Here is a 27,978-nt window from a genome sequence, read left to right as displayed (position 1 = left end):
TCGGGGTGTCTTGACACCAGCACCAACTCTGTATGACTTTACATGTCCAAATACTCTGACTGGGAGCGCTTCAGACTCTTAATTTATATTCTTGAGAGCAAAAAAGCGACTGGCTCAGCACAGTTCATGGGTTGGTTTGCCTGTGTCTGTTTTTCATTTCTGACTCAATCAGCTCCGGCCAGGAAAGGGGAGACGGTCGTGTGACACAAAATAACCAAGGTTTCCCTTTTTATTAGGAAATTAGTGTGGGCCTTCCAAAGGGATGTATGTCTGGGCAAGCACCCCAGTACGTCTGTTTGAGGAGAAACTGTAGACATGAGTCTAGTTTTCCCCACCTAGATAACCAATACCTTTATTTCTTCCTTTCTCTTCTCACCAGTAGCAATAATGGAAGTGAAGGGCAGCAGTGCCGTAAGGAACAGGGCAAGTGCTGTAGGTACTCAAGAGTTGGGACCAGGTCATGGCCACCTGGGTTCAGGGGACTTTCACCTTTTCCATGTCATGGGGAGAACAGACTCCATGCCATAGCTGATTGATCACCTGCAGGACTTGCCAAAGGGTTGCTTGGGCCCAGGATATTGGACACAATATTCTTCTTCACTTCTTGCCATTGAGCTGAAATCCTTGATCCCATATTCCTGGGCCCAGTTCTTTGGAACATGACCTCCACTGACCTTCTTTCTGATGCTTTCCCCAATTTCCCTTTCTTGCCATTTAATATGTCTTTATTTCTCATGGCAGCCTGAAGCTGATGAAGGGCTACAGGCCAGGGGTAAAACAATGTTCTTCTCAAATCTTGCCTACCTACGTGACTAGCTGTGCAGTTTGGGACAAATTATTTAAAACAGGGAAGATTTTATTTTGCTTATGTGCCGTATGGAACTATTGAGGTGTAGAGCAGGAATATGTTATCTTCCGTAGAACTCCCAAAATTTTTTTCAAAGTGGTGTATCATTTTGGGTTCCCCCAGCAGTGAATGAGAGTTCTACCTGCTTCACATCCCTCACCAACATTTGGTATTGCCGGTCTTTTTAATTTTAGCCATTCTGGTGGGTGTGTAATGGTATCTCATTGTAGTTATAAACATCAGTTTTTTTAAGCCTTAAAACCTTGCTTTTAAGCCTTAGGTCATCCACCAATGAGATATGTGAGTAGGAGCAAGATACCTAAACACATGGAGATTCAATTTCCTCAACTACAAAGTAGGGGATACTCTTGTCCACCTCCAGAGGTTTTATGAAGATTGGATGAGATAATGATTACAAAGCAGAGGGTCTGGCTCATAAAAACCCTCAGTATTAAATAATAACTATTGTGGCTCTAGTTGTTATTATTATTGCTATTATTAATATTATTATTACCGCAACTGATATAATCCAGGTCAAGAAATCCCCTATTTGGTTAAGGTTGTCCTGCATATAAAGACATTATTGGTTGAAATTGTCAAATATATATATATATAAACATATATATACACATATACATATTTTTTTAATGGTTTAACGTTCTCTAAGGCAGTTGGCATTGATTAAAGAAGAATTATGAGAGAAGAAATTCATTTAATCCATCAACAATTATCCAGTGGGTACAACCTACGTGCCCAGGACTATTCTAGATACTCGGCTTCCCTTCTTGTGGAAGGTGAGCTCTGGGTTTAAGAAGAGGCATAGACAATAAACAGTAACCAAAGAGGTGAACAAGATAGTTTTACATAAGGCTCCATGGATATGATGAAAGTAAAATGATGTGATAGAGAATGTCAGGGAGCCTACGGTAGATGGGGTGATTAGAGAAGGTCTCTCCCAGGAGGTAACATTTGCAATCAGACCTGAATGATTAAGAAGGATCTGGGCTCGCACAGATCTGAGGCCTGGGTATTCCAAGGTTGAGGGAATGGCAAGTGCAAGGCTGTAAGGCAGGCATGAGCTGGGCACATTGGAAGAACAGAAGATCCACCGTGGCTGTAGTGGGATGGGGAGGGGGAAGCTGGCAGGGCCGTGGCATGCAGGGTCTTGCAGAGTATTTTACATTTTTATTAAGTGTATTATGAAGCCGTGCAAGATATTTAGAAGAGGCATAGTGGGATCCGATGTCTCTTTCTAGGAGATTACTTTTAAGTGTGCTCTGTAGAGAATAGATAGCTGTGGGTAGAGAGGTAGGTCGGAAGGCTGGTCCTACTGTCGCAGGAGGTCAGATGAGAGGTAGTGGTGGCTTTGAACTAGTAGGCGGCAGGAGAGACGGAGAGCAGTGGGTGGGTATCAGATGCATTTAGCAGATGGTCCTCAGAGAGCTCGCTGATGATGGGAGGATGAGATAAAGAGAGGAATCAAGGCTCTAGGACTGGGTAGGTGATGGTGAGGAAGAGTAGGTAGAAATGGTTTTGGGGGCTGTAGAAGCAAAGTTTTCTTCTGATCGTTGTGATGGGTTGAATCGTGTCCTTCAAAAAGATCTGCTGAAGTCTGAATCCTTGTGAACGTGGCCTTATTTGGAAATAGGATTTTTGCAGATGTAAGCAAACGAAGATGACGTCACAGTGAAGGAAGGGTGGATGCGTCCCCTGCATCGGCAGGCGGACTCTCAACCACTGCGCCACCAGGGAAGCCCCTCCCTGGAGCTTTGAATAATTGTGAACCTAAGACTCTTCCTTTCCTTTCTCCTTGGAGTATTTTGAAATAGTATACTAGAGGAGGTTTGCCCCTCTAGTAATAATCATTGTTATAGTAACAATTTATTGAAGAAGTGTAAAATGCTCTGTGCTTCACATGCATTCTTGCATCTAATTTCATACTCGTCACATCCTCATGAGGCAGGCAGCATTCCCATTTTATGGATGAGAATAACTGAGGCTAAGGATGGGTAAACGGTTTGTCCAGAGCCACATGGCTGGTGTCAGAGCCAAGTTGATTTGTTGGAAGCCTGTGCTCTTACCTCCTGTCTATTACTGAGACATGTCTGGGTCATTTGAATATAAATCTTCTCTCATGGATAACTTCTCAGATATATGTAATAGCCCACACATTAAATTGTCTTCCCATTGGGAGATAGTCAGAAAAAAATTATAGCCCCCCAAATTCTCCCCTCTCCAGTTGCTTCTTTTGCTCTCTCTCAGGCAGAAGGGTCTCTCTTGTGTGTTTTGGAAGAGATGGGGTCCCTTGAGCGGTGGCTAGAATCATGGCTTTCCCAGAAGCATGATGGAATGAATGGAACCCCAAGAATATGTAGTGACATAGGATTTAGGTTCTGTCCTAAATCACAGGTTAGTCATACTGGGACTTTGTGTCATTATTGAACCTCTCTGAGACTGTTTATTCATCTGCAAAATGGAGATAATATTGTCTTCAAATATTTTCCTCTAGATAATAACACATTCGTTGCCAATGTCTCCATGTAAGGGCACTTGATAAAACTCTATAAGATGGTAGAGTTTTTCAGCGTCATTCCATTGACCCCCCCACTAATTTGGACGCACTCAGAGGAAGCTCAGTGTTTTCTGCAGAGTAGGAGAAGAGGTCAAGGGTCAGAGGGGAAAGCAGGCCCCAGTCACCCCATGGCTAAGCCACTCCCTATAGATCTGCATTGCGATAACAAGAGAGAGTCTGAGTCATTCACAGATTTCCTGATTGACCCCTGCATCTACCCTAATCTCCTAAAAGGTTTGGGGCAAGGAAGGATTCTTCCCTCCCAGCATCCTTTGCCTCTTCTACCCAGGCCTTCTTCAGGCCTCCTCTTGGCCGGTGTCCTGCTCTCAATGAGACACAACTGAAATGGTGTCATAGGCAGAGACGGGAATTTGGTTAGATGCTGGGCATCTTTCCAAGAGGATTACAGCCAGCACATCTAAAGAGAAAATAAATGGCACACCGGGGGCCCCTGAAATAGAAATCAACCTCTGCACTCTTTCCTCCAGTACAGAGGAGGCCGTGGGCTGCGTGGGCACTGGGGAGAGCTCTGATCTGGGAAGATGCGGATTTTTGTCACAGCCAGCAGTGATCTTGGACTGTTCGTTCTGCCTTCCGATCCCCAGCTTCCTCATCTGTAAGTCTTGAGGCTGGAGAAGGTGACCTTGAGCGCTCCTTCAGTTGTAGCATTCTTTGATTCTATCCCGATGGCTGGTGGAGGAGGGCTTCGTCCTTCTAAAATCCCTGAAGATTAATGCCGTCACCAATAAGGCTCGCCCTCATCCCCTTGGTAAATAATTAGGCTGCACTAGAGATGTGGTTTTCAAACTTTTATTTTTGAGTCACGTAATGCTTCCTTTTAAAAAAAAAATCTTACCCCAAAGCATAGGTAACATAGAAGAGACCACAGCAGAGACCCCTATTGCAGTGGATGAAGCTGACCTGGAGTTTGCCCTTGGCCACAGCCGGAGACCTCTACATATTGATGTTTTTGTTTGTCTGTTTGTTTGGTTTGGTTTCAGGCACAAAGTACCAGTTTTCTTAAATCCAAATTAACCAAACTGATGATTCAGAGGACATTAATTTGAATTGAAAGAGGTTCTTTTATCAGTCACTTTCTGGAGGATTTGTTCCCTAGTGCAGTGGTTACCAAGCTGTATTCTAGGTTCTGCCCCTCCTCCACCCTGCTCGAAATCCTCATTCTTCTGCATCTGATGAGATTCCCCTACTTTCCTAGGGCACAAGGATAATAGGATGAAAAGCACCAAATTGAAAGTCAAGATCGGGGGCGGGGTGGGCCAGTTTCCAAAACTGTCTCCCAGTGTGACCTTGACAATGCCTCTCCTCCCCTTCTCTGGGTTTACGTTTCCTCCTTTGTCAAATGAGAATATTGGGCAAGGTGGTTCCCATACTGTTCTGGCAATCTGGGATTGCTTGCCTGGGCCCTCAGAGCCATGGACACCTGGCCTTCACCAGGTGGGCTGCACACCTGGCCCCCATCCCCAGGTCTCCCGGCTATGGAGTCAGCAGAGGGAGATCTTTGGGGTTGCCCAGAGTATTTGCCAACAGCTCTGCTGACTGCACAGACTCTGGAGGAAACAGTCCCCCTGTGTTTGTGCGAGCAAGCACTAGAATTGTCACATAAAGCATTCCCCGCAGCTGCTCTCTAGAGATTTTTAAACTAGTCATTGTCCGTGCCATCTGCAGTTCAACGTGGCCTGCCCCCAGTTTACCTTGGTAGAGCTAGTTCAGAGCTACTTCATTCACTCGACCAAAGATGCCTGCATGGAAGAATGCGGGCCTCCTGGCTCCCAGCCCCAGATCCCTCGTGGAGCCATACGTGTGTGCTCTTGGGAACTAGAAGGAACCCTAGGGTTTCCTGGGGGAAGAGCTCTCAGGCCAGATAGCAAAGCCCAAGCTCTCTGCAGCTCCTGCTCGTGACTCTCTCTGGCCTGAGGTCAGCTGAGGGCACACACAGAATAAGAAGACCCCAGGGAGTTCCCTGTATGGGAAAGAGGAAAGACTGTGGTCTCGATGTGAATAGGAGCTCCCATTTATTGAGGCTTATTGGTGAGGAGTATTAGACAAAACGATTTATGCACAGGATCTCATTTAATCCTTACCACCATCCCACCAGGTGGGTATTAGGATCTGTGTTAGATAAAGGCCGTGTCATTTACACAAGGAGAAGTGTCCCCTCTGACTTCCTGGCTCCTGTACTTCTTTTTATAAAATGACAGTTATTAGAGGTTTTTTTTTTTTCATATTAGGAAGTACAAAGAGAAAAACAAAGAATGGCCCTTGATCCCACTCCCTTATCCCCAATAAACTCTGTCAACAGTACAAAAAGAAAAATAACACATATACGTATTTAGGAAATTCAAACAGTACAGGAAGTAATAAAACTCAAAGGTAAACACATCCCTTCCTTCCAGACCCTCTCCCCAAAGGAAAGATAGTTTTGGTATTTCGTTTGCAAGATTATTTGCAGAAAAAAAAAGTTTTGTATAAACCAGTCTACCTGCAATAGGTCTCTATGTAGTCTCTCTGTGTATATTATTTTCATTTTTACTTTACATGAAAGGCATAATACTGAAACATTACCCTACACTCTGCTTTCTTTTCCACTTTCTATACCTTAGAGCTCTTCCCACATCGGCACACACAGCCCTGCCTCATTCTTTTTTAACAGCTGTGTAGTATTCCATTGTTTGGACAGATTCCAGTTGACTTAGCCCCCCATTGACAGAAAGTATTGCAATCAAGGCTGCACTGTCTAGCCTGGTTCCTATCTTATGGAAAAACTTGAGAGCATATATGTAGGGAAGATTCCTAGTAGTGAGATACTAAGTCAGTGGCCTGTCCCTCAAAGAGGCACCACTAATTTATACTCCCACCAGCAGCAATGAGAAAGCCCATTCCCCTGGCACTGGGTCTCATCAGATGCTTCCGTTTTGCCAAATCGATTCATCTTTTGAAAAAGATAGCTCATGTTTTGATTTGCATTTTCTTAATTATGAGTCAAGGTTAAGCACATTTTTATATCTCCATTGACTTTAAAATTTTTTTCTTTCTTTTTTTGGGGGGCGGGGAGAGTAATTCCCTATTCATATTCCTTGTGCATTTTTTTCTAGTATCTTATTATTATCATTATTGTTGTTGTCGGTTATTGTTATTGATATGACGGAGCTTTTTGTAAACAAAGGGAAACCCCCTTCTCACATTAAGCCCCAGGGTTTTACGTGTGTTTTGATGTTGGTCTGTGGCCTGTTTTCCCGTGAAGAAGGTCAACAGTGAAGCGGCTGCAGAGCAGGGCCCTGGCCAGCACCCTCGAGCTCCCTGCCAGCTTCCCAGAGGCCAGCTCCCTGTCTGTTCTGAGCGCACGCAGCGCACTGCAGGCAGGCTGTAAAGATGGAGCACCGTTCCCCCTATCGCGGAAGCTACTTCTGGTTTTATTTCATCACGATAATATATTTTTATTGCCCTATTTGCATACCAGATTTTCCAGGGCAACTCCAGGATCACTCAAATTTATTCAGGTCAATAAAGACAATTTGTTAAATGTTATGTACAATCTAATTTACCAATCTTTTCTTAATGAAGTTTTGGATCTGTGAACTGTAAAGATTACAGATCAGTACATCCATGATTTTAGAAATTCTGTACTTCTTGCTTGACAGATTTTATCATTGGGCAGCTTTTTCTTCTCCCAGTGAGGACTTGAGGGTATTTTAGTCTCTGAGTTCTTAAAACCTGGGAACTCTCTGTTTCCTTTATTGTTGGAGAATAATTTGGAAGTGAGTAAAATACTTGGGTAACCTTTCCATCTATGTGTCTATCGATCATCTATTTAATCTATGTATTCATCCATCATCTATCAATGAATCTATCTATAGCTATCTTAGAAACAAAATAAGATAATTATTTAGGAGTCAGACATGTCCCCAGAAGTATCTGTTTTCCTGAATTCAGTACTTATCACATCCATGAATCTCTTTGTACTTGTATAGCACTGCATTTGCACGTATTTATAAACAACACAGCGGTGTGTTGCATGTTTTTAAACTCTCTGTGATGTCATCCTCTTTGCCTTCAGCTAGTTTAGTGTGGCTCTCAACATAACTAAGAATCGTCCATGTTGATACTTACAGCTCTGATTCATTTTATCCGCCCCATTGTATAGGATTACACTGTCTGAATATACCACGATTTATCCTTTTTCTCCTGGTAGGGAATACAGGGTTTTTTCCCCAGTTTGTCTTTTTTAGAAACAATGTTGTCCGTGATCATGCTTGTGTGTATCTCCCTATGCGCACGCGTGAGGATTTATCTCGGGCATAGACCTGAAGGTGAAGTTGCCGGTTCTGTGGTGCATCTGTTGTCAACTTTATTAGCCGTCACCAAAGTTCCTTCCAAAGCAGTTGTACCAATTTGCACTCCCACCAGAAGTGTGCAAGAGTTCTTGTTTCTGCTTATCCGTGTCCAGAGTCCCAGGCATTTTCATTTTTGCCAGTCTACTGGGTGTGAAATGATATCTCATTATGGTTTTAATTTGAATTTCCCTGATTACCCGTGAGATGGAACACCACTGTATGTGTATTGGCTCTTCCGGTTTTCACTTCTATGACTTGCTTTTTCATCTCTTTTGCCTGTTCTTTCTATTGGGTTGTTTTACTTTCTTATTAATTTGAAGTTATTTGTGTGTTCTTGATATTAATATAAATGTATGTTTCTATCCGTTGACTTAGAGTTTCATGATTGCTTTTGATGTATCAGAGTTTAATTTTTTTCTGGTTTATTAATGAGCACGGACTTCATTTACATTACTGGTTGATATAGAAGTCTCAAATTGTTAACGTTCGACAAAAAGAAGTATACTTTTGCTTTTAGAAGGTGCTTTTACCAGAAACAGATACAAACAAACCAACCAAACTCAGCAAAACAAGAAGAAACACTTCTTGGATTCTTTTTTTTAATTGAGGCATAATTGATATACAATATTATATTAGTATTTGACATTTATATACATTGCAAAATGATCATCATAGCAAGCCTAGTTACCATCTGTCACCGTGCAGACTTAATACAATATTATTGATTATATTCCCCTTGCTGAACTTGATACCCCCATGACTTATTTTTTTTTTTTTTTTTTTTTGCGGTACACGGGCCTCTCACTGTTGTGGCCTCTCCCATTGCGGACGCACAGGCTGAGCGGCCGTGGCTCACGGGCCCAGCCGCTCTGCAGCATGTGGGATCTTTCCGGACTGGGGCACGAACCCGTGTCCCCTGCATCGGCAGGCGGACTCTCAACCACTGCGCCACCAGGGAGGCCCCCCATGACTTATTTATAACCAAAGTTTGTACTTCTCCATCCCCTTCAGCCATTTTGTCTCAACCCCATCCCCTCCCCTCTACCAAAATAAAAGTCTCAAAAGTCTTTAAAAGATCGCTTCACTTTCCGTAGATTTAGTGTTTTATGAAGTTGGCTTGTGTTTTCCCCTTTTTTTCCTAAATGGCATTTCACCAGCATATATATATATTTAGATCTCTGTCCTTCAAATATATAGTCTGATATTTGACTCAAGACTAAAGTCTTCTACCTGCTCAAAAGAAAATCTATTAACTTTTAATTATTGTTTCTGAATTATCCCTTCTGTCTCTCTCCTGGGCATCTTATTTTCAATAGATAGTGACTTCTGGAGTTGTCCTTTCTGTCTCTTCCTTCCTGCCATCCTTCTCGTCTCTTCATTCTTTCCTACTGAGTACCCAGTGCATCTCTCTCGTTGGAATTGTCTTCACCAACTTCTTCACTATCCACCCTGCTGTCCATATTTGCAGCTCAGGCAAACCGTCCTGATCAGTTTGTTCCCCGACCCTCCTGCATGGCTGCTGGTTGAATTTCACCGATGCGAAATTCTCTTACATCTTATTGAGGTCACCATTCAGATATTACCTTATTTTTTTCCCTCCTGTTTCTTGCAGCAAATCTCTTTTATAGAGAAACTTTCTATTTACTCAAGGTCGCTTTCTCATCAGAGCCACCAGCATCAGACAACGCCAGCAGCCCAGCCCCAGGCCTCTCTTTAGCTTTCATCTGCCTCCCACCTGGGGACCATTGTCCCCTCGGTGCTGTTCCTGTGACTGCTGACTTCTGAAGGATGGTGATGGTGAGAGGGCAGGGGCAGATCTGGAGGGAGCCGCGTCATCCAGATGCTGCTTTGCAAGTTTGGTCCAGCAGGTGGGGGTGGGCACACTCTCTCTGCAACCTGAGACCACCCTTGTTCCTGATCGGGGGCTGTGTGTTCGTGATGTTGCCACGTGGGTGTGTATTCCTGCTACTTACGTGTGCTCACAGAGCTCCCGCTTACCTCTGCCTGGAGCCCTGCTGGATGTAGGGCCATTTCTCTGGAACTGCAATTTGGGCAAAATTTGTACTCCTTTAGCCTCCTGCCTCGATGGCCCGCAGGAGGGCATGGACTTGGGGTCATAGCTGCAGAAAAGAGAAGGGGGCGGCTCTTTGTGTTATGGCTAAAGAATTCTGTGATACCATTCATACCATTCACATCATTGACCCTTGAACTCTGCACATCCCCAAGGCAAAGAAGGGGCATTGCCTCTCCTCACATCTGACCGTCCACTTGCATAGGGCTTCAATTTACCAGCCATTCTCTTCACACTGCCCTTGGAGGAAGTGATTGTTCCTTTGGAGGGTACAGAGAACGTAAATCATTCTAGACCTTGACCTCTTCGCATTGGCCCAGATCTGGCTGAAGACTGACCTGTCCATGGTTCTCTGAAACACAGTGGTTCATAAAGTCTGGCCCCTGGACTTGTGACCATCATCAGCACCACCTGGGAACTCGTTAGAAACAAAAATGATCAGGCCTCACCTCCGACCCACTGAATCAGGAATTCCGGGGCTGGGGCTGGGCAATCTGTGCCGTCCAGGTGAGTCTGATGAACTCAAGTTTGAGGACCACGGCTCGAACAAAAGCCGAAACTGCCACCATGCCCTTTCCAGCTGTCCCGAGAGATGCTATTGAAAAATATAAAGGCTCCTTGGAGACTTGGGTACCCAGTGATAGGTGTCTAGACTTGGTTTTTGTATTTACTTTTCATTTGAACTCAGTATTTTCCAGACCTGTTTGACCGTAGAATATTCCGTATTCCTGTTATGTGCTCCTGGTCCTGCCTCATTCCCCTCCAAACCTCAGTATGTGAAACTCCACACGTCTGAGATCCAACGTCTGTGAACTTGGGAATCATCACGTGGGCTTCTCCTGGCTTAGCGTTGCCCCGGGGTCCTGGCTAAAGCCTCAGAGAAGAATCACAACTGCACTTGTTCAGACTGAGGGGTGAGCTGGCTAGGGAGAGGGTTGTAGAAAGAGTGTGGATTTAGAGGCGGGTAGACCTGGTTGGGATCCAGGGTCCACCACTGACTAGCTCCATGAACTTGGGAAAGTGACCTTTTTCCACAGGGCTCTTGTGAGGAGTAAACGAAGCCAGGTGCACAGGATGGAACTGACATGGGGTTTGTAGACAGAGGACCAGGATGCTAGTGATGGTTCAGTCATCTTCCAACTTGACACCCCTGGCCTCAGTTTTTCCATCAATAAAATGGGGGAATAATAATAATAGACAACTTACCACGTGGTAGTGATGAAAATTTTAAGGAAATAATATATATGAATGATCTTTGTAAACTGCATAATGCTACAGAATGTTCGGCTTCTATGTCAGATTAAACCGTGTTTTCAGAGGCTCTGTCCCTTTGTCTGGCACATAGTAGGTGATCGGGTGATTTAGTTGGCTTTCAGTCAAGCACAACCCCAAAGCAGTAGCGCAGTGCTTAACCCTGAGGGACCTTGTTCCAGCTGACAGATAAGAATGAACTGAAGTAGCAAAGGCACTGTTTTATGTGCCATCTTTCTCAGGATTGATTTGTTTATCAAAAATTTTATTTATAAGGAGCACAAAAATAAACCAGCCCAAACTCTGCAGGATGTAACAGAGGTTCTGAATTAATGAGATCCAAATTTATGAGCGTTCAGAATTGTTACTTCCTTTTCTTAACTCTTCTGTTGTCGGGAGGGGCCGTGGGGGGGAAATGACCCGTCCACACGCCGCTTGTCCCTCTCTCCTTCATCCCCTGATGAAGTTGCATTTTTCCAGGACTAGAGTTGGATTTCTGGAGCTGTGACATGGCTTGGGATATGGGCAGAAGCCTCTTAGTTCAGCTCCAATAATTCTTTTCTATAAAATTCTGGGTTGTGACTACATTATTTTACAGCAAGGGAGTTCCTTGTGAAAAGCTGTGTGCCCTGAGGAAGGAGGTATTTATTCCAGAGTGGAGGGCATGAGGGAAACAATGGCAAAATTCTCTTATAGTCTTCATGCACTAGGATCACGGTTCTCAGTGTTTGGCCCCTAGGCTCGGCAGCATCAGAATCACCAGGCTACTTGATAGAAATGGAAAACCCTGAGCCCCATCCCAGAGCTACTGACTCAGAAACTCTGGGGGCGGGGCCCAGCAGGTTTGAACCTGCCCTTCTGGTTTTTCTGATGCACACTCAGGGTTGAGAACCTTTGATCTGGGAGAAGAAGGAAGGAACAGGGCCAGCCAGACGTCACTCTTCAGAGGAAGGATGCTGGATTCCGGAACCTAAATAGTGGGTGGTGCTGGGCACCCACGAGGACCCCAGCAAATGTCCATTGCACCCACCTGAACAAACTGAAATTCAGGTGTTTATCCATTTACTCTAGGGCAATGGTTCTTCTTCCCTGTGGCACATTAGAACCACCTAGAGACCTCGTTAAAAATACCCTGACCAGCTGAACCAGAATCCCTGGAGTAGTGTCGGGACATCTGTATTTTTAAAAGCTTCCAGATGATTCTGACACGTGCCCATTTTTGAGATCTAATGCAGAGGGTGCCTCGCTAAGAAAAAATGTGATTTAGGTTGTCCTTACATTTATCATAGATTTTTCTGTTGGAAATGTATTTTACCTATTTGTATTATAAAAATTACATACTCATTATAGAAAAAAAACGTGGAAAATACAGAAAAGTTGAAAGGAGAAAAGCAATAAGACTCATGTTCCAACTATCTAAAGGTGGTAGTCAGTATCAGGTGTGTTTTCTTTCAATCTGTTTGTTTAATACACTGGTTTGCATTTTTTTACAGTGTTGTGATCATACTTAATATAGCATTTTCTTCCACTTTTTTACTTAACATTACATCTTAGGTAGTCTGCACATTGTTATAATTGTAAGTACAGTTTTTAATATGCTCTTGTGGCAACATGACAAAAATACAGCTTTCCTCCATTTTCACATGTGCATAGTTCAAGATGGTGTTTAGAGAGGACTTCTTTTCTTTATAATGCCTATATTTCAAGCATATTGTGAAATTCTACTTTGAATATCAGAAACAGAATATTAACTCTTTCTCTTCTCTTTCAATGTCTTCTCCCAGGGTCCTAATCTGTCCTCGGACTTTTCCTCACCCCAACCCCACAGGTAGATGGATAGATGAGGCTGAACAGAAAGTTCAGAGAAAGTCGAGAGAGGAAAACACATAAATATTTTCCCACAGAAAGTCGAGAGAGGAAAACACATAAATATTTTCCCAATGTTTTAGAGCCACCACCCTACCTGTCAGCCTCAGCGGATGTTGGATTTCTCCTAAGCCACAAGGCTGTAATTCATAGGATGAGGTATGATTCATAAACATACACACACATAGAGCATTCTGATCAGACCTGCACTTCTACGCTTTGGAAAGAAAGAAGCCAAAGGAATAAGACAAGAAAAAGAAAGAAGGAAGCTGGGACAAAGGAAAGGATGATAGGACAAACAGACTGAAGTTCTGATGTGCTCAGTCAGAAATGCCAAAGTCAAGCCCTTTTTCCCACCTCTCCTTTTAACATAAGCTTCCCAGAACTTTCTTCTTTGTTGCACAGTTATATGTGCGTGTATGTGTATGTGTGTGTGTATATGTATATATACACACATAAATGTGTATGTATTTAAATTGGTAATATATATAAAGTATGTAATACTTATCTATTACATACTTCATATATATACTTTATATGTTCATAATATATATTATATATAAATTTGTAAAATAATATATATATATATATAATTTTTTTTTTCCTTGATTGCTTCTACCTTCTGGCTCAGCTGCTGATTTGAAGTTAAGCTCACCATCACTGCTGGGTGAGCTGGAGCAGCAATGTTTGTCTTCTTGTTGGTGTCCTGGATGCGCCAGGTAATTCTGCCCCATCTTCTTGCAGGACATTATGGGAAGGATGCTTACCGAAGTGGAGGACCTGATCTCCATAACTTCATCTCATCTGGATTTGTCACGTTAGGAAGAGGACACACGAAGGGTACAGTGGAAACCATTTTTTACTAAAATACAGAGGTTGCCTAGGGAACCCCGATCTGAAATGTGAAGATGGGGTGGAGGCCAGAGGCTGGTCCAGGACAGGATAAGTTGGGTGGTTTCCATGGTTGCTTATCCTGGTGACATGCGTGGCTTCTGACAGGAGTGACCAGGAGGTCACAGGTGTAACTCTAGAAGGCAATAATAGACTTCCAAGAGGTATGCGTCCTGCCCCGCCCACGGCGTGGAGCAGGACACAGATGCCAGTGGCTCCCCGTGGGAGGGGACCACGGGCGGCATGGTGGGAAACACTGCCGACGGATGTGGCAGCATCTGCAAAGTGTTCGTTCTCCTCTTGGCTATTATTCCTTTCCATTTGAAAGCCACATTTTATAAACTGATGTCAATGTTCTGTACCGTGGGTCTCGAAGCCAGCACGCATGTCGAGAGTTTTGGCGTCCTAAGTGTGTCTATGTAAACTCTCCACGATGGGCATACAGAGGTAGGGGTTACACAGACCTTCAAGCCACAAGCTGAAAGTTAACGTGGCATTTCTGCTGAGCTGCTTTATGACCTAGCCGACAGCTTGCAGAGCATCTGTGCAGGGGGTGTGACATCTTCGATTCTGTCTTTTGTTTAAAGAGTTCTACTAGTGTTGTGAGCATTCTGTCATATCAAGAGTAACTGGATCCCTAACTCCTTTGATTACCTTCCTAACACCTGTGTACTGTTATAGACAACTGTGAATTCTGTTGTAGGGATGGTATATCCCTGTCTTCCCCTGAAATATGTGTTTGTTTTAAGTGTGAGTGAACAAGGAACTTTGCTATTTTTTCTTACATTCCATGCACCCAATTTTTAAATTCCCTATGTGATGTTTGTTCATCCTATAGAGAAAAAAAAAATCTGTATCTGTGTGTGTATTTTCTGTTGTGTCTCTTTGTGTCTAAATAAAGTTTATTGAGGATACAGGTGGCATTTGTGGCTACTAAGAGTTGCAGAATCAAATTGGGACCAGATGGCTTGGGAAGGGGAAATGGGCCTCACAGTTAACTGGTAAAAGACACAATCCTTGACGTACTCATATCAACTCAAGCCTGGGATATATGACCCCCGTGTCATCTGCTTTATGATAATTATCTATCACTGTGAAACCAGTTACTCTAAAATGTAGCATTTTCAACCAGTGATAAACATTTCTTATCTCACATAGTTTGTGTGGGTGAGGAATTTGGGAGCAGCTGAGTTGGGTGCTTCTGGCTTGGGGGTCTCTCATGAGGTTACAGCCAAGGTATCAGCATGGGTTGCATCAGCTGAATCGGGCTTGACCGGGGCTGGAGGACTTGCTTCCGAGGTGGCGCACTTATATGCTGCTGGCTGTTGGCAGGAGGCCTCAGTTCCTCCCCGTGCCATTCTCTCCAAGGTTACTTGAGTGTCCTCACAGCATGGTGGCTGGGCTTCCCCACAATGGGTGATCCAAGAAAGAAAAACACAGATGCCACCATGTCTTCTATGACCAAGGCCATGGGTGACACATCATCATTTTCACAATATTTTATTGGTTACACAAGTCAGCCCTATTCAGGATGGGGGACTGCACAAGGGTGTGAATGTCGGGATCAATGCCTAGGATCACTGAGGGCCACTTTGGAGGCTGGTTACCATACCCGCATGACCCTCGGAGCAGAGCTACAAATCGGAATCTTTCCAACAGAACATGGCCTTCTCAGCTGCAGGTGCTTTCTACCCTCACTTATTACTAAGGCTTCTCAACGGCTGTGGCTTCCCACCCTTACCCTGCCCCTTACAGCTGGTGCAACCTGAAACCCCCAACAGTTCAATCAATAGAACTCTTTATATGTATATTATAAATGTCATGGCTTTGGGTACATACATTCATTTGACAAATATTTCATGAGGCCTAAGCAATATTCAGAAGTAAAACAAAGTAGAATCCAGCCTTGTGGAACTCATATTCCATTGGGGGAAGCAGACAAAATAAACCCTCGATGCTAAGTGCAGGGAGAAAACCTAAAGCACGTAAAGGGGGCGGGGAGCTACTGTTGTCAAGGAAGACCTCTGGGATGAGGGGGTGATTGAACAGAGACTCGCATCCCAGGCAGGGGCATCAGGAAGGCCCTGAAGTAGGTTCTTGTAGATCAAGAAATAGGAAGGAGGCCTGTGAGTGAAGCAGGCTAGAAGGAGATGAGATCAGAGCCACAGGGGAGCCCGATCATGTATTTATGGGTGTGGCTGTGAGGCTGCTTTTAAATTAGCTAGACCTCCATCGGAGCACATACAGGTGATTCTCTGTCCTTATCTGTCCTTCCAGTCACTGTCACCTGGGCACCCGGGAGACTCTACCCCGCCCATGCGTGTGGCGGCTTTGCTGTGGCCTCTGCTTATTATTTCCCCGTGTTGTCTTGTTCTGTGGTCTCATCCAGCCCTCCTGTGTGTGCATGGCCTGTCCTCCTGGTCTGTCACCCTTACCAGATCCTCTTCTCCATTCCCTTCCGCTCAAGAAGGCCTCTGAAACCTCCTCTTTCCGGGAATGTACCTTGCGTGTATTTTCCTATTTAGATGATAAGAGATTGGGGTGGCAGTGGGGATTTGGAAATGGGGATTCCCTTCCAATATCAAGACCCTTTATCCCTGCGCAGCCCAGATCTCTGGAAAAGGGCCAAGCTCTATCCTCGCTTCCCTCAGAACAAACCAGGTTCAGCTCTGAATGGTACTTCTAAGTAAAGCAGCCCCCTGCAAATGCCCCACGGGAAGGGGACCACTCAGAGACATCTAACCTGGGGCTGTTCCCCCATCATGTGTGTTTGGTTCTCTTTCTTTTCTTATTTATTTACTTTTGCTTCAACTCCAATTCCTGCCTTTCTGGTCCCTCCCCCTTTATTCCTTTTTTTGTTCCAGCTTCTTACGTGTGCCTTAGGCCTTCTGGTGGCCCCTGCCCACAGCATGGCCCCAGGAGGACTCTCGGAACTTGTGGTGTAGCTAGCACCTGTTTTAGAAGGTGATAGCATTGACCTACCGACCACAGCACTGAGTTGAACATGGATTTCTCTCAGACTCTGATTATTGGAGACCGAGCATGGACGGTCTTTGTTCTGAATGGCACTGGGAACCTTCACTGGAAGCTGGGATGCTCCCAGCCCCGTGCTCCGTTTTATGGGTCCCCGAGGCATTACAGAGAGATGTGCGCTCCAGCTCCGGTGGGGCTCCCCCAAATTCAGACAGTGGGGTTGAGGATGCATATATGTCTTCCTGCTTTATAACAAGATTCACAGGTACATGGATAATTCAATTCTTTGGATGAGGCCTAACTAAGTAGATATTCTTTTGTTAATGGGCTGGAGAAGGTGAGACATTAGAAGAAATAGAATTCTGACCCTAGGGGCTTCCTAACCACCAAGTCCCCCTGCTCCATCTCTATCCTGTTGGGAGACCCCACATTTTAGCCTAGGGGGCCACACCGTCATTGGCCAGCCTTCTAGGTGGCATAGCACTGCCTTAGGCTCACAGGCACTAGAATTCGTACTTACGCCCCTTTTCAGGACTTTCTAACTGAATGATGTGATCTCATAATTCTTACTTTTCCTTTTATGTTCTCCTTCTCCTAGGGAACTAATTCTGCATGTCTCCCTGCTCTGATTTCTCCTTTGACCTCCTGTTTGCTCGTCCCTTCGGGTAAATGGGAGTCAGGTCTCAGGAAGATACTGATCAGAGTGGCCATGAGTTTAGACCAAGTTTCCCCTCTAACTTTTACTCTGTTGATTAGACAAGAGCCCCCAGACTCTCCCGCCGGAACCTAGGGCAGTCTGTAAGGGCACAGAGGGTCTCCTCAGGCTGCCACGATGAAAACCCAAGGATAAAGGCTTCTCTTTACCAAGCAGTTCCTATGTGCCGGCACTGTCGTATTCGCACCTTTCCAGTAACCCCGTGGGAGAGCTCTTGTCCCCATTTTCACTGGTGAAAAACTGAAGCTGGAGCAGTTGAGTGGCCTGCCCAGGTCAACTCTGACAGTTAGCACTGTTTCATCCCATCCAGACCTGCTTCCAGAGTAGGTACTCCAGCCCCACACATCCTGTCTCTTGAAGACAGAAGGGCCGAGGTGGGCCGGGCGGTGGGTCAGCAGGACCCACATGTCGTGAGCATTCAGTGACTGATGGCTGTTTTATCAGAGGACACACTTTATAAGACAGGAAGTCACAAAAAGAAGACGGGCTGGAAACTAGCACCACCTTGTAAATCAACTAAACTTCAGTTAAAAAAAAAAAAAAAAAAATCAGGAGTCAGGGCATTTACACCAGATGAGCAGGGTCTGTCCTTCCAGGAAGGAAGACAGGAAGCTCATCTCCTCAGATGAGGAAGGAAGCTCAGTCTCCTCAGATAATTATTCAGGGTCTGTCTCAATGAACACACCTACGGACACCCTCTGCTGTCCAGGTGGTTTGGTTACAAATCTCAGACAGGCTGGCTGCGTTTGAGTCTGGATGAAAAAGCCTGAAGACGCTTTCCAGAAACTCCCATGGGACCTACTGTTAATTCCCTTGATCTCCACCCGTGTAGCCCAGGCCACACCAGGCCCAAGTCCTTCCAGGTTGTGGTGTCAGCAAATGCATCTGATCTGTGCTGACCGGCACTGTTCCTTGGGTCCTTTCCACCCATGTGTGTGTGTGTGTGTGTGTGTGTGTGTGTGTGTGTGTGTGTAAGAGACAGACAGACAGAGAAATCCCTGAAGCCTTTGCTGAATGGTAGGAGCCCCAAAGTGACTCCCGTTTGGAGGAGGTGGGCACTGCTGCCCACCTGGCCGTCCATCCCTCCATGTCAGCTCGCATGCAGAGCATCTGCTCTGTGCCACACACTCTTCTAGGCCCTGAGGATGCAGCAGACAGACTTTACATGCCAGAGAGAGATGACAGACATACTGAAAGAAAGAAGTAAATCTCTGAAGTATGTCAAAAAGGAGTTAAAAGCTATGGAGCAAACTGAGGCAGAGAATGAAGGAAGGAGTTGCAGTTTTTAAAAAGAGCATCCAGAAAGCTTCAGGAAAAAACTGGCATTTGAGCAAAGGCTGAAGGAGGTGAAGGGTCAAGTCGCCTGGAATGGGGGGTGGGAGCATTTCCCAGGCCAAGGGAACAGCCACCCACTGCCCACCTGGCTGGCACAGGGACAGCCGTGAGGCTGGAGCAGATGGGGCCTGGGTGTGGGCAGTAGGGGGCGGGATCAGAGCGGGGCTGGACCACCCAGGGCCTGGGGGTCACTTGAGGATCTGGTTGCCACTCTGGGCAGAGCGAAAAACAAGATGCTTTTGGCCTGAGGTATTAGGAAGAGGGACGTCTGTGGGAGGGCCAGGGTTTCGGCAGAGGCTGGGGGTGAAGTGAATTCAGTCTGACTTCATATTAAGTTTTAGATGCGTCTTAATCACCCACGTGGAAATGTCAAGTTCAGGGGAGTTGTCCTGGCTGGGGATGTAAACGGGGGAGTTTCCGGTACATGAGGCCGGACGCTGGGTGAGGGCAGTAGCTGGAAGGCAGCGTGATATAAAGAGAGCTTTGTCTTTTTTAAGATGGGAGAAATCACAGTATATTTGATATTTGTATGCTGATAGGAAGGATCCAGTAAAGAAGGGAAAATTGATTATGCAGGAGTGGGGGATGGTATATTTCAGAAGTGACATCCTCGATAGGCGAGAGATTCCTTGATGGAATCTGTCACCCCGGGGGGCTGGCCTTGTCTAAGGGTGAACTCCACCCAGAGTCGCAGGCAGGGTATTGGGCCACAGGTGCATGCAGGTGGGCATGTGGGATCCCTGCTCAGTGATTCGGGAAGCAAGGTCATCCACTGTAAGCATTAGGGCGACCGACCATCCCAGTTTGCCCAGGACTGTTCCAGTTTTAGCCCAGAAAGGCCTGCGTCCTAAGGAACCCCTGAGTCCTGGGCGAATGAGGTCAGTTGGTCACCTTGGGGAGGACGTGTGAGCAGGCCCAGCCTGTCTGGTTTCAGGGCATCTTCCACACCCATCTCTAGAGCCCAGAAGTGGAATGAGGATGCTGCTGCCTGGGGCTGGCACCTGCACAGCCTCAGAGGCCTTGGGACTCCCCTGAGATGGAGATAAGGCCAGAGCGCCAGACGCTGCTGCCCTGTGGGGAGCAATCCCAGACCCCACAGAAGGACCCTGGATGGATGGCTTCATTCTGTCTAGATGATGCTCCCTAGGGCTAGGCTGGAAGTAGCCATTCCTGCTGCCCAGCAGACTCTCCATGGGGTCTGAGACAGAAGATGGGTGGGGGCCATAAATGCTAGGAAGGGGGTGCGGGCGTTGGAGCAGGTGCTGAGACCAAAGCTGGAAAAGTGACCATCCTGATGCCAGTTTAGGGGTCTCAGCAAGGAGACTGGCAGAGGTGGCACCCCGGCTGCTCAGCCCCCAAATCCAAGGAAGAGGGGGAGTGATGGTAGTCCAGAGGGAGGGGCTGGGCAGATGGCCCCTGCTCCCTGAGAAGAGGACAAAGCCAGAGAGGGGTTCTAACACCCAGAAACGCACAGGTGTCAGCCAGTGATGAGTCTGGGTAAAAGGTCTACCAGGAAGAAGACGTCAGAGCAGGGAAAGCAAGGACCAGAGCCTTTGGATCAGCGTGACGGGTGGGAGACCAAGCACAGGAGGTGTGAGCTTTTGGTGATGACAAGGTCCGAGGGATAACCGTGGGAGTGGGTGGCTGAATGAAGCCAGGAGGACATCCAAAACTGAGTCAGGGACCTGCTTCACCTCTGCTGCTTCCATGTGGGTTTGTGGTTCCCCCAGCACTGGCCTTCTCAGTCATCTACTTCAGCCCTTGCCCGAGCCCCACTGCTGGCCTGAACCCCATGCACCCACGGGCCCGTGCTCACCCCTCCCTCCAGCGCATTTGTCTGGGCGCTGCCATGGCCGCGTGTGATACAGGGTTTGAAATTAGATCTGCTCTTCTAGAAAAGACAGAACAGGTGCATGGGCCTCTATGGAACTGCAGGCTGCCTCCCCCCACCAGGATCTGAGCAAGGGCTTTCAGACCATCCTGTGGACGGAGACCCCTGTGCTGTTTGGCTCCAGAAATCCAGCTTAGACATTTTCACACTCTGGGGAGCCAGGGGAGCGAGTGGGCTTGACTCCACCGAGGTGTTCGGAAGCTGGACTCCAAGTCAACCGCAGCGCTCAGAAGGTGTCCGGTCTCCATGGCAGCAGTGAGCTGGGAAATATAGCAAGAGGGAGGGAAGGCCGGGCCTAGCTTGCCTGAGATCAGCCTCTGAGAAGCCAGCGCCTCCTGGGAACATTCTTGCCTGTGCCTCTCTGTAGGCCGGGGGCACCAGGAAGCAGTGGGAACGGGCCAGAGGACCTCTGCGGTTGTGGGCTGAGGGCACCAAAGCTCTAAGCTGCCTACTGATTGTTCTGATCTGCTCTCTCGGTTTCCTCTGCCTGCTGACTCCTGATTCATGGCTGAACACCGAGAGCCAGGCACATACCTCGTGTGCTCAGCTTTACTCAGCGGTACTCCGTGCGCCCCGTGCCAGCACATATAGGCTGCCTCTAAGCCTTACACTTAGGAAAATCCGTGGCATCAGTGTGATTCCATATTTTGTTAGAATTGAGTCAGCCTTGCCTGGTGGCTCATGGGTTAAAATCGGTTGCATCAGAAGCAGAGATGGATCCGCATGAATGTTGAGCTCAACGCTCACCAAGTGAATCCCTTTTTCAGTGTAACCGCTGTTCAAACAACATAAGAGGAAATAAGGCAAAGCAGAGCTCAGGGCAATACCTTTGAGAGGTTTTCACTTGAGTACTTCCACTTACAAACTTAGCCGTTTTGCCTGAAGGCAGCTTTTCTACAAAACTCTCTTTCCCATGTTGGTCCTGCTGACAAGTACACCCTCCAGGAAGCAGTAAGCGTGCTATGTCCCTCCTCAGTGTGGCCCAGGACTCCCTTTCCACTGAGATTAGTTTGGGCAGCAGTTAAACAAACCCTTGCAGCTCCATCTGAAGAGCACGGAGCCCTGGGCCCACTTCTGAGCTGCCCAAGAGTTCACCTCTGAGGTAGGACCACCCAGTTTGCCACTGGGAGACTCATTCAAGGTACCAAGAAGTCAATCCACAAGTTTTCCATCCTTCTTGGGCTCGTCTTGGTCTAAGGGCAGTGCTGGGGTTGAACGTATCACCAATTTAAACTACCTTGTAAATGGTGGCTCAGAGAAAAATTCCCATCCATCAGTCCATCGGCTGAGTCCTGGACCATATGTGTCTCTGTTTAATGTTTGTTTGTGGGCCTGCTTCCCCTGGCTTATGTAGGATGCCAGGCCAGTCCACTGGGACAATTTGCTGGGCTGGTGTAAGAAGAGGGGAGATATTATAGAACAAAGGAGAAGGATGCACTGTAAATCTCCTTGCCTTGGGAAGTTTCACCTCACCTATAGGGTACATATATGTTCTCCTCAAAGGAGAAGTAACCCGGGTACAGCTAGATCTCCTATAGTCTCCGCCAGTGGGGCAAGAGAGAAGTCTCTTTGGTGTCTTGGGGTCAGGGAAGCATCCCTCACTCCTTATCTTCTGCCAGCCTGACTCTCCTTTTCTGCTCAAACAGGAGGAGGAGGTATACAGGATCCCTTTAGCACCCTGAATCTTGGTGGTCTCTTGAAATCCCACTGGGAGAAGGTAGAGGATGGAGTTCTTCTGTGTTCCCAGAGGCTGACATGCCCAGCCAGAGGTCTAGCAGCTCTGGGCTAGATGTCCTTATTTTCCAGTCTCTTGCTGGTGCCAGGTCCAAGCTTTCTCCTGCCATGACCCATGGCTCAGGTTGACTCCAGGGGCAGGTTGGTGGCCAGTACAGTCTCTTCCTGGCACCGGTCATGGCATTGACCCGTCATCCAAGTTAGGAATCTCCCCTTCCCAGAAGCCAGCCCTTGGCATTGGCTTCCTCATTCTCTGCTGCTCACTGACAAGAGTCTCATGAACCCTGACAGCTAAGCCATGGGGCTGTCCGGTCCCGGAAAGGTGGTGGCAAAGCCATTTCTGCCAGCTGGAACCTGTGGCCGGGAGAGGATAGCCTCTGAATCAACAGCTTCCAGCACTTCACGGTGGCTCCGAAGCGGGACAGAATACTGTTCTCAGGTTCTCAGCACCGCACTCTTGGGAACAGAGCCATATAACTCTGTGACTCTGCTTTATGCAGATGATGTCCGTGGCAGAACAAAGAAGTCCCAGCCCTTCCTGCCTGGAGTCATGGCCTCAGTCTCAGTCTTACTCCCCTCCCAGTAGTGAGGTAAACTTCCCTCCTTAGATGGTTGTGGAAGAAGAAAAATGGTGAGAAAAAGGGGGTCACTGGAGCCAGACATACTGGTTCACTCTCAGCTCCACCACTTGGTAGCCATGTGACCGTGACCTCCGTTACATTCATCTATAAAGTAAGGTGTTGGTACCACCTACCCCACAGGGCTGTTGTGGAGATCGTATGAGATAACGCATGCACCAGGGCACCAAGCTCTCAAGCGATGGTAGTTTTTCTTATTGTCTTAGCTTAAGAGTGCTGAGATGATGCTTCTCAGGGAATAACTCTAGGGCCGGCAGCATAGGCCTCCCCTGGGAGCTATTTATAAATGCAGACCCTTGGGCCCTCACCTCCTGAACCTCCTGAATCAGAATCTGCATTTTAGCAAGATCTCCAGGTGACTCATATGCACATTCAAGTTTGAGAAGCACTGCTATAGAATTTTTGCTTTAAGCGTGGTCCCCTTGCTGGTCTTCAAGGTCACTTCCATTTCTGAGATTTCATTTGCCATGAAGTCTCATCTGATACCCTGCACACTGGAAGCCAGGTTGTCCCACGGCTGGGGAGGGAAGGAATTTGAGGAGGAATACCTGAGCTCCGAGGGGTGATGCAAGGGGACCTCCTAAGACCCCAGTGACCTGCCCAGATGTCGGAGGCATGGGGATTTACCGCTTCAATGAAACTTAAGTATTTGTTGAGCAGAGATGAGTAAAATAGCACCTGCCTTCAAGAAACCATTCCTGCCAAGCAAATAAGAGGTGCCACGAAGCAGATCGTGAGAAGAACAGAGGGGGTTTAAAAGAGGAAAGCATCGCCTCTGAATGGAGGAGTCCTAAAAGGCCTCCTATGGGAGACAGGAGTTAAGAGGGTCCTTGCGGGGCAGGAAGAATGTGAGGCAGGACTGGGGCAGGGTGGGCACGTCAGGTGTGGGTGCCTCTGGAACAAGGGCACGGAAGTGGAAATGTCAGTGTGACGATGGTATATGACACCCATAGCGGGCTGCAGGAAGGTTCTGGGACCATAGCTCACAGCAGGGGAGCGCAGGAAAGTGATGGGGCCATAGCACAGCTATAGAGGGGTTCAGGAAAGTGACGGGGCCGTAGCACACCTGTAGGGATGGCAGGAAATGAAACTAGAAAGGTGTGTTGGAGGCAGCGTCCTGAATTCTCCCAGGCACACGATGCAGGCTGAGTTCGAACTCCTAATTGATGATCACTACGCATCCCCTCCTCCTTTCTCCTCTTCTATCTTTAAGAATGGTGGATGTTTGCCAATGAATAAGTGAATGGATGAATGAATGGACTGAAACAACACTAAACTGGGAGTCGGGAGACCTGAGATGTTGTTGAAGGTGAACGTGGTCTTGGGGAAAATTGCTTTGCCTCTCTGAGTCTGTGTCTCCCCACCTGTAAACTTTTCTGCAAGATGCCTCCTGGTCCTGTTGCTCTGGAACTTGTGTATGTTCTGAAACAGCAGGTCAGGGGTGGTGGAAGCGGTTTCCCATGTCCTTTCTTCAGTCTGCTCTATAGCTGTGCTTCACCCCCTTACACCTTCTGAGAATTGGTACCCACATTCCCCTTTATATACCCTTTACAACTCTAATCATATGCATTTTAAACACAAAAAGAATATGATATAGTCACCATCCTGCATCTTGCTTTTCAAATTAAATATAGCTTGGAGATCACTGGATATCTGCACACAGAGATCTACCTCTTTTTCCCCAAAATGGCTGCTTAATAGTCCATGCTATTACTATGCTGTCATTTATGTAACCAGTATTAGTGGTATAACCCACCACTTACTTTTCACTGAATTTTTATTTTTTGATGTTTTTATTTAGAAATAATTTTACAAAAAGGTTACAAAAATAGTGCAAAACATTCCCATGTGCCCTTCAAATTTTCCAAATTTTAATATTTTAGCACATTTGCTTTATCATTCTCTGTCTCTCCTTATCTCTCTATTTCTGTCTCTGTCTTTCTGACTCTGTCTCTCTGTCTCTGTCTCTCCATATATACAAGTATATGTATATATATACAAACATACACATATTATATATGTTTCTTTTCTAAAAGTATATAAATACATAATTTTTTTAATATTTGAGAGTAAGTTGCAGATATGTTAGTCCTTTACCCCTACATACTTAAGTGTGTATTTCCTAAAATCAAGTGCATTCTCTTACATACCCACAGTATTGATTATCAAAATCAGAAGATCAATTTTGGTAAAATACCATTACCTAATCCACAGCTTGTATTCAGATATACCGCTAATGTTCTTTATAGCAAAAAAAAAAGGGAAAGTTTTTCTTTGTCCAGGGTCACATGTTGGTAGGTTTATTTCTAAGTATTTGATCATCCTGGTTTTCTTTGGGCTGCACCGCACAGCTTGTGGGATCTTAGTTCCCCAACCAGGGATTGAAGCCCGGCCCTGCGCAGAGTCCTAACCACTGGACCACCAGGGAATTCCCTTGGTTGCTATTGGTAACTGGAGTTTCTCTACCATTATGACCTGTAACTGGTTATTTTTGTATATATGAAGGCCGTTGGTTTCTGTGTGTTAATTATATATCCTGCAATCTTAGTGATTTATTTTATTGTTTGAGTTATTTTTATCATTGGCCTCCAGGTACTCTATCATGTCACATGCAGATAAAGGTAGTTTTACATCTTCTTTACCCTATGTTATTAATTGATTTCTCTTATCTGATGGCATTGGCTTAAAACCACTAGTACAGGGCTTCCCTGGTGGCGCAGTGGTTGAGAGTCCGCCTGCCGATGCAGGGGACACGGGTTCGTGCCCCGGTCCGGGAAGATCCCACATGCCGTGGAGCAGCTGGGCCCATGAGCCATGGCCGCTGAGCCTGCGCATCCGGAGCCTGTGCTCCGCAACGAGAGAGGCCACAACAGTGAGAGGCCCGCGTACCGCAAGGAAAAAAAAAAAAACACACTAGCACAGTGTTGAGTAGTGATGGAGATAGGAACATCTTTGCCTTCGTTGTGATGGTAATGAAATGCTCTAGATCATTCCCACTAAGATACTGTCTTTAGGAACAAGGTAGATAGAAGATAGATAGCTGGATGGATAGATGGATAGCTAGCTAGATAGGTAGATATATGTTGTTTCAGATTAATTCATGTTTAAAAAGCATCCCTCAGGGGCTTCCCTGGTGGCGCAGTGGTTGAGAGTCCACCTGCCGATGCAGGGGACATGGGTTCATGCCCCGGTCTGTGAAGATCCCACATGCCGCGGAGCGGCTGGGCCCGTGAGCCATGGCCACTGAGCCTGCACGTCTGGAGCCTGTGCTCCGCAATGGGAGAGGCCACAACAGTGAGAGGCCCGTATACCACTGAAAAAAAAAAAAAAAATCCCTCAAATTCCTTAGGTATTGAATTTTGTCAAAAGCTTTTTCATCATCTATGGAGAGATAATTTATGATTTTTCTCTTAGATTTCTTAATATCTTAAAATCCACTGTGTGTAATATCAGTGGATTTCCTAACTCAATATTGCATTCCTGGAAATTGCATTTCCTAACTCAATATTGCATTTGGAATATTGATTCCAAATCTCACTTGGTCGTATTGTATTTTTTTCTTAATACAATATTTTGGATTCTGTTTCTTAATATTTCATTTAGTATTTTATCCGTATTCATGAATGATACTGGTCTGTCCTTTTCTTTCTGGTACCACCTCTATCATGTTTAGTATCAACATTATACTTGCTTTATTAAAGGAATTGGGAATTTTCTTTCATTTTCAATGGTCTGAAACCATGTGTCTAACATTGGGACTGTCTGGTCTTTGAAGATTTGAGATAATACTTCCGTAAAACCATCAGTGCCTAGTGCTTTGGGGTAATTTATTCATAACTTTCTCTACAAAAATGTATATATGTTTACTATTTAATTTATTTTTTAAATTTTGGTATTTAAGTTGGTTTTTATGGCTTTTTCTAGTAGTCACCTTTATACTTAATGTGTACTGCTCCTTAGTCCCAAGTGTTAATATTTACGTTTTTTCGTCTGGTTTATCAGGTTTTTTAAAAAAATATCCTTTTGCCTACACAGCAATCAGCATATTTATTCTATTTTATCCTCCCATTTTTAACGTTATTTCTACTTTGTCACATGAAATATCTCACATTAATCACCTACCCTGTTCCTCACTTGCGTTTTAGTCTTTGAGATCTGTATCTGTACTCATATCTATGTGTCTGTATGCTCATCATTGTTATTTTTCTTCTGAAATTTGCCCAGTCATCTCTTGGTTGGATGAAGTTCATCGTCCAAAAGATTGCTCAAGAAAGGCTTATGGACGTGGAATTCCCTAAGTTCTTATATCTTGAAATTGTTGTGCTATAGCCTTGACACTTAAAGGAAAATTTGCCTGGTTATAAAATTCTAGGTTCACCCTTTCTTTCCTTGAGATTTTGGAAGATGCTGCTCCAGTGTTGCCTTGCTTTGTTTGCTATTTTTTGAGAAGTCTGATTTTTTATTTTGAAGTCTGACAGTTTATTCTTCTGACTTTGTACGTGATTTTCTCCTTTTGCTTGAAAACCTTGAGAATTTTTATTTTTTTATTTTTGAAGTCTGCAAGTTCTACTAGGACATCAGAGATGATCATTCTGAGTACACTTTCCAGGTACCTGTTGGGCTTTCTTGATTGGTACCATCGGATCTTCTTTTAATTTAAAGAAAGTTTTGTTGAATTATATACATTTTTTTCATAGTTTAATTGGCAGCGTTTTTGTTCTTTTTTTAAATTTTTATTTATTTATTTTGGGCTGTGTTGGGTCTTCGATGCTGTGTGCGGGCTTTCTCTAGTTGCGGTGAGCGGGGGCTACTCTTTGTTGCGGAGCACGGGCTGTAGGCGCA

General features: G+C 45.7%; 1 protein-coding gene across 4 annotated transcripts in view; it reads left to right on the top strand.

Annotated features, from left to right (window-relative positions):
- SHISA6 (shisa family member 6) overlaps positions 1 to 27,978 on the top strand; it is a gene marked incomplete at its 3' end in the record, with an annotated part of 243,528 nt that overhangs the window by 103,835 nt on the left and 111,715 nt on the right. For 2 of the 4 annotated variants that reach the window (XM_079903889.1, XM_079903888.1), the window contains exon 3: positions 13,704 to 13,799. The exons of the other annotated variants lie outside the window; for them this stretch is intronic. In XM_079903889.1, coding sequence (XP_079760015.1) covers positions 13,704 to 13,799 — 96 coding nt within the window. The remainder of the gene's footprint in view (positions 1 to 13,703; positions 13,800 to 27,978) is intronic. 4 annotated transcript variants of the gene reach the window in all.

This window comes from Stenella coeruleoalba (genome assembly GCF_951394435.1).
Source record: "Stenella coeruleoalba genome assembly, chromosome: 19".
Classification (NCBI taxonomy): Eukaryota; Metazoa; Chordata; class Mammalia; order Artiodactyla; family Delphinidae; genus Stenella; species Stenella coeruleoalba.
This window is presented reverse-complemented; position numbering and strand designations above follow the sequence as displayed.